This window comes from Anthonomus grandis, chromosome 18, assembly GCF_022605725.1.
Source record: "Anthonomus grandis grandis chromosome 18, icAntGran1.3, whole genome shotgun sequence".
NCBI lineage: Eukaryota > Metazoa > Arthropoda > Insecta > Coleoptera > Curculionidae > Anthonomus > Anthonomus grandis.
This window is the reverse complement of record NC_065563.1, coordinates 6,490,108-6,497,396: the sequence shown is the minus strand read 5'-3', so window position 1 is coordinate 6,497,396 and position 7,289 is coordinate 6,490,108. Positions and strand designations below refer to the sequence as shown.

The window sequence follows — 7,289 nt, the reverse complement described above, 5'->3', positions numbered from 1 at the left end:
TTCTAAAAGTTTATGCTCCGATATGGTTTTCAATTAAACAGATTGTGCAAATGGAGCAAAACATGTTTGGCAGTCCATTCAGCTGAGTCGATATTTAAGGAGCGATTTGCAAGCGATTAATGATTCAGGTGTACAACGTAATGCATATTTCGCATACCCGGAAAACATATTATTATGTATCTAAATGACTCTCGTCCCCACATCACAGAACTTGCCATGCGACGTATTTTAAATGCTAAGAAAAGGGAAAATCCAGAAGTAATTCGTCCTTTTATAATACCAAAACTAAATTTTACTGCAGAAGACTATACTAATCTAATAGACTGGCACAACAATGACATCACTCCGCCCCCATTACTTCGTGATTTAAAACAATATGTATTACAAAATATTATAAGAGGAACCCCGGATAAATTTATTGAAGTTTCATCTTACCCCTGTCACACCCAAGCGGTTGAAAGATGTGTAAAATTGGTAACGGAAGCTTCGTTATCAGTGGTTGGTCCTAAAAAGCGAGATGGATTTATAAAAGCAAGGTTAGATTCTCGAAAATTAATGCCACAATTTGAGAGCAAAAAGGACTTTTTACAATAACTATGTCCGTTAATCATTTCATTACGTTTGTTTTTAGAATTTTTTATTTGCTTTTCTTATTGATAATTGTCGAGTCTATATTGGCTAGCTAATGTTTATAGTAGGAAATGAAATGTAAAATGTAAATAAAAGTTATTCGATCAAAAAATTCGTATTTTTGTTTTTTTTTAACTTTGAGTTCCGGTAGGGGGTAGAAGACGTAATGCGATATAAAAACTATAAATAAATATTTTGTTCGGGGTAAGGAAAGGAAACTTTTGCATGCTATTCCCGATCGAAATTCCAAATTTTGATTTTCAAAATTTTTTGACATTTTTGGTTTCCGGTAGGGGGCAAAAGACGCATTACAATCGAAAAAGATTTTTCTTGGAATAACAAAAGGCGACTTTATGTGTACTATTCCAAAACGAAATTCAAAAATTAAAATTTTCGGCTCACCCTATTCTTGATATATACTATGTTATATACTAAGGAAAATCTAGTATGACTCTTGGTAAACAATCAATGAAAAAAATACGTTTAAAAAAAAGAATGCTGACACCTTATGCACGTATTACTTAAGGAAGAAGCTATATCGTCTGGTGCATACGATATGCGTGTCGTCGACAAATCGTTAAAAACAAGGCAATCCTCAAGACACTCACGATTGAAAATTTTATTTAGAATCAGTCATATCGAGTAGAATCAGTATATATAGTAGTCATACATTGCTAACTTTTACAATAAAATTGTCCTCTGGTGGAATCTACTGTTTTTGCAAGAATTATTATATAAGTGAAGATGTATAATTTGTTTTTATAAGTAAGAGACATTTTCAAATGTTTTTCTTAAGTCGTCCTTTCAATATGTTCCATCTTTTATCAAAGAACTATAGTAAATATTACATATATACTGTTTTTTTTTATTCTTATTTTAATAGTTTAATGAACATATAAAATTTTAGATGGCATGAGCTATTAACTGTTTTTACGACAACCTTTTAATTTATTCAAGTAAAAATCGTTCAATACAACTTTAAACCTGTACAAGTATAAGTGATCTAAAGGACGAGCGGCCGAAATATAATTTAACGAATAAACGGACTATCTATGAAGTTCAATCGAAATTATATGAGACGCCTCGTCCGCAGAGATCACTTCCACCAATTAATAAGTATAAGATGGCACAAAAAATACCAAAAAATTGACAAACAAAATCCCTGTTGGACGGTGTTCCTCAAGCCACCTAATCTTTAAATTTAGATGACTGATAAATGACAGCCGATAATAGAAACCTGTTAAAATTTGTGGCCCATCGCGCAAGAAGCACTACCACAAGTATAAATGATCTCTGCGGATGAGGCATCTCATATAATTTCAATTGAACTTCATAGATAAGGTCGTTTAATCGCTAAACAGCTTCTCCTACATCCGTTAGTTGTTCGGAACTTAGATACTTGTAATTATGTTAAGTACTCCGATTCTGATGAGCTTTGCCGTGTACTTCCGTTTTCCAAAGATCTTCCTCGGTTTTATGTTGCTTTCCCTCCTTCTTTTGTTCGCATGAGATAAAATTACATTCGCTCTTAGTTTTTACCATGACACGACAACTGAGACAGTTGAAGTTGGTCCGCAGCAGAAGTTTTGGTAGGCTACCAGTTGTCACAACGAACCGACCTTAGATCTATTGATCACTCGACCAACTTCATCTTCATGTTGACAGTAGTCAACGTCAGATTTCAAAGAAGTTAAAGAAACTTTAGGAGCTGTGGGAAGAGTCAGGGGAAGAAATTACTTGAGAAAAGAATAGAGGAATTGGAGTGAAAAGATTTTAGCACAGATGGTTTGCAATCCAATTCTTCTCTCAGGTTCTTTTTCCACTTTGGACCTTCTCAAGTTTCTGCAAACTCAAACTCTTAACAAGCTCTGGGTCTCAAAAACTTTATATTGAGTTAGAATCAATCTGTAAAAACAAAAAATAAAAAAGAGAGAGAAAATTAAGGAAACCTGTTGTTGAAAGAGATGTCAAAGGGTTGGCAGTAATCAAAATGAATGTTAAGTTGATTTCATAAAGGTTGATGAAATTTGAGGATCTGGGGGAGAAGTACGGTAGAAAAAATTAAGAGACGAATAAAAAAAATTAGTTCAATTTTCAAAGTTGTTATTTCTCTTTACTTTAATTTTCCTTCAGCTCCTTAAATTTCTTAAAACTCTATTATAAAGCTCTGGATTTTAGAAAAATAAAAGAAGAGGAAACTGAGGCAAGGAGACTTGATCAAGGCCATTAGCTAAGAACCAAAACAATGAGACAGAATAATAAATTTATTAATTAAGAAACTTACTTCCATGCATTTTTCAAATATCAGTTCAGGACTTAATAACGCTATACATGGTAAATATTTTTGTAACTATTATACTTAAACCAGTAGCTGCAATAACAGCCCTTTATCATCAACACTTGGAACAGCCTCAACGACGTTCCTAAAAGAAGAAATGGTGCAGGCATAGCAAAAACCCTTCATCTGATCATCTTTATTCCAACGCAGCCAAGTGATCTTGCTGGACACATCTTCACAAATCGGAATGAACGTGCTGTTATAAGGATTATTTACACCTATAAGTGCCACACCTTTTCCCGTATCAGGATTATAGACCACTTTGTAAAAGATTTCTGGAACAGGTAGGGCTTTGGTACTGGCATTCACATAAAGATACAGTTTGGTGGGCAGTTGAGTGTTATTGTTCATTAAAGTGGTGACTCCATGGACCCCCGTCCAGACCTGCAAGTCAACCCCGTGGTTGGAAGCGTAGTTCCGGACATCCACTTCCGTTTGGTTCCAATTGAATTTGTTCAAACTTTGCCATTGGGGGGCGGCATTCGGCATGAAATATGTGGCGTTTTGCTGTATGGGGTAGAAAAAATCTGCTCTGGCAGCCATGTGACCGCGAGATAAGAAATGGTTTGATTCTTTTTGTTTTTTTATGTATTTGGTTGAATTTGCTTGTAAATCAAGTAGTTGGTTTATGGTCCTTCTTTGGTTTGCATTGGTATAAAGGCTGTTTATATCGTCACTTATGTTGTAAATGTTTTGACCGGAGGACCATAAAGGTGGAGTAGAATATGCTCGAAATCTTTTATTAATTGATGCAATTTGTTTGATGTAGGTCCAGAAAGCTAGTTGAGTTTCAGGATCGAAACATATGAGTATAGTGCGTAAGAATCGGCCATCAGTTAGTTCAAAACCAATTTCAAGCTCTTTTCCAGCATTACTGTTACATTTGTTTTTTGTAGCTCTAATGGTACCTATTAAAGAACGGTTATAAGCACACTTTAAAGCGCTCCAGTTTATATGCTGATCATTGATGATAAAAGTGGTACCATTGTAACATTTTCCCTGTAAGATTTCTTGGGAGGAATTTAGTAATACGCTACCAGGGCAAACGAAATCGACTTCTTCACTGTAGTTGAATCGCAGTACTGTTTCATTCCATTTAGGATAAAGGAATTCAGTGCTTCTGGAAATGGTTACTATAGGGCGAGCATTGTTATCCAGAGGATCAATTTCACAGCCTGGATTGCCTGGAATACTATAAAAATTATTATGTTTATAAAAGTCTTTTGGATTTACCTAAGTCGGCAAGTGTTGGTTTGAATGGTAGTTCTTTAAACAGTTTGCTCATCGAGGTAATTAGTACGGCAAAAAGGATAATGGCGCATACTCCAGTCACTGCTATTGTAAGGGTTTTTGCTTTTTGCATTTTTTCTGGAAAAGTTATAGAGAAATATGAGTCTTGAAGGTGAGAGGGTTTTGCTTATTAGGAGAGAAAGAAGGAGAAAGGAGGGAAGGAAGTAGGGACGGAAGTAGGTAGTTATTTATATGATTTAAATGAAAATTTCTGATTTTTTAAGAGAATTTTGAAAAAAATATCCTTTTTCTCATTGGTAAGATTTTTGACACTGTTTTCCATTGATCCTTTTTTTAAAAATTATTAGCTAACATTTTTGAAAAATTTTAAAAAACGCTCGAGAGATTATTTGTTATTTATTTATGTTATTTATATCCTGTGCACGTTCTTTTTTGATCCAACAAGTATTTTTTTAATACATTTTAAGGGTGATTGCATTTTATACCTTCCAAAGAAAATATTCTTCATCATTTTTCATGGCGGTTGTACAATATACCAATAAAGAATATACCGATATGTTACCAGTGGCGGCTCGTGGGAATAGGCAGGGTAGGCCGGGCCTACCCTAAAATTTTGAGCATACAAAATACAAAAATAAAATTTTAAAAATATTTTATTTTAATTAAATATCATGTTAAGACACCAATTTTTTATTATCTTAACCAGCAAATATATTTTATTTAACGCAAAAAGCATCAAATCGCTTAAACGCACTTAAAAAACCACTAATAGGCCCGAACGAATTTGGCCGACCCCATCCACAATATATCCCTATAGAAAAATCGCGCGACGCTGGTCAACGCGTCGGAGGATGGACTTTTATATGCGCGCTTATAATCCAGGGAAATAAGGTCAAATAAAAGGCCATCTGGGGAATGAACCGAGTAAGCTGAATTTTTGCAGAGACCTTAGTTTTGATGTTCTAATGAAGCACAGAAAAATCTCATATGCCTACCCTTGTGCGTCTTGAGATATTAGACGGAGAGCTGGCTACATAGATAGTGCCCGCATCAGGTACATGGCTAATTTATATTAAAAATAATAGTATTAGTGTAGACGAATATAAAAATGAATGTCTGCCATTGCAAAACTGGGGCGCAAAGGGGGGATACGCAGTGAAAGGGGTGAATTTTGGGTGGGAAAAAATTCATAAGGTACAGGGATTCTATGTACGGGAAAAGTTTTGTTATATATTTGAGAAAGTGTAAAAAAATTGGCAGACATTTTGCGAGGGGCTAACTCGCCGGCAGACTGCGCTAAAGATTGCAAAAATTAATTTAAAAAAAAATCATAAGGTACATGAATTCCAATCATTGTATTTGAAAGTTTAAACATTCCAAAAGTCATTTACAAAATGGCAGACAAAAAAATGAGGGCTAAAGCCGCGGCAGACGAGCGCTGCACATCAACATTTTCAGACACATTCGAAATCGGAATCTGATTCGGACGTGATATCTCCTTCGCTATCGATATATTCTTCTTCATTTGATTCACTTTCTGCATTAAGGTCTTCATCGCCTGTAACAAAGCACAAAGTAAAATAATTTTTAGACATTTAATAAAATAGAAAAGTTATATGTTCTGTGGATAAATATATTACCTTCGTTTGTTCCAGTATCAATAATATCTTGTATTGTACTAGGCAGCTGTGGTCCGCCGAACCATTTAAATGTATAATTTCCCTCTACTAATATCCATCCGCAAGTTTCTGGTCGTAAATATGATGGAATTTTCTTATGAGCATTTTTCCATATTGTAGCAATATATTTGGTCCTCAATAAATGCTGCGTTAATTCAGCCTGGGTAGGAGGTAAAGTGGATGAGTCAAAATTCTGCAATTTTTTTTTCTGGAAAGGTTCCTCCAAATCATTGACCTTATATGCTTTTAAAAATAAGGCAAATCGCGCATCATTTACGGAGCTCAACAACGGAAAGTTGTTCAAATTACAGATGAACTTTTCAAGAATCGGGAAAACAGCGGTTTCATCACAGTCTTCATGTCCAATTTGGCCGAATGCTTTTTGTAAGTCTTCATTTTTCTTTAAGATCTGTAAAGGACGTTGCTTTCCCTTACGAAATAATGCGGGATTAAAATCGCAGCCAGTTAGAGCATGAAATCCTGGCAGAGATTGACACATTCTCTCTCCTAACTTTTCATGCAACGCCGATACGTCAATTATTCGTTGCTTATTCCAAACCCCTGTTTGAATTTAAACTTTGCTATTGTGTTGTACGTGAATCATATTAGCCAACATAATAATTAAGATATCCGTATCTGAGCATTTTATTAGAATGTTCGCTGTTGACTCGATATTGCACGCATGATATACTATTTTTGAATCCGCTTCTTCATGCAAATCGAGAGTATACTTATCATTTTTTGAAAATAATATGCGTTCATTCACAGCTTCATATTGATAACAGTTATCAAAATTGAGTAGCACTTTTTTATTGTGAAAGAATGGAATTAATTCGTGATTTTGCCAATTGACGATTAAAAATTTCACGAGTGCTTCTTTAAAAAAGCTATTTCGGAGTTCTTTATTGAAGTCTGATGGTCTTGATTGTTCAGGTCCAGAAATCACGTACATACGATTACCAGAGGAACCGCTTCGCTGAGATCTTTCGTAATCTTTGATAGATGGTGACCAATATCTATCAAAAATTACATGAATTTCACGGGCTGCATTGTTATTTACCATTTGAAGTATTTTTTTGGAGATGCTTCCGAATGTTTTTGGTAAATCCTTGATACAATGTATGAGAAAGAATCCGTCTATTAAACAAATGTCAGTGTAGCTTGGGGCTGTACTTTGAACATCTTTTTCCAACAGATTTATCTGTTTTATAAATCGATCCATCCAAGTGACACATACACATTGGAACAGGTGTTAGAGGATAAGTCAAAATTTTTTCAACATTAGTATTGTCATTCATTGAAATGGCTACCATTCGGCTGAACAAGTCACGCTGCAGTCGTACTTCTTGAACTTTATTATTTATCGAGACAAATCTTTTCTGGGTTGAAGT

At 34.8% G+C, this 7,289-nt stretch overlaps 1 protein-coding gene across 2 annotated transcripts in view; it reads right to left on the bottom strand.

Moving 5' to 3' along the window:
• Positions 1-2,879: 2,879 nt before the first annotated feature.
• The window catches only part of LOC126746904 (uncharacterized), a 47,242-nt gene continuing 42,832 nt past the window's right edge, over positions 2,880-7,289 (bottom strand). For both annotated transcript variants that reach the window (XM_050455317.1, XM_050455318.1), the window contains 2 exons: positions 4,202-4,336; positions 2,880-4,152 (listed from right to left, as the gene is read on the bottom strand). In XM_050455317.1, coding sequence (XP_050311274.1) covers positions 2,990-4,152; positions 4,202-4,331 — 1,293 coding nt within the window. In that variant the 5' untranslated portion in view covers positions 4,332-4,336 and the 3' untranslated portion in view covers positions 2,880-2,989. The remainder of the gene's footprint in view (positions 4,153-4,201; positions 4,337-7,289) is intronic.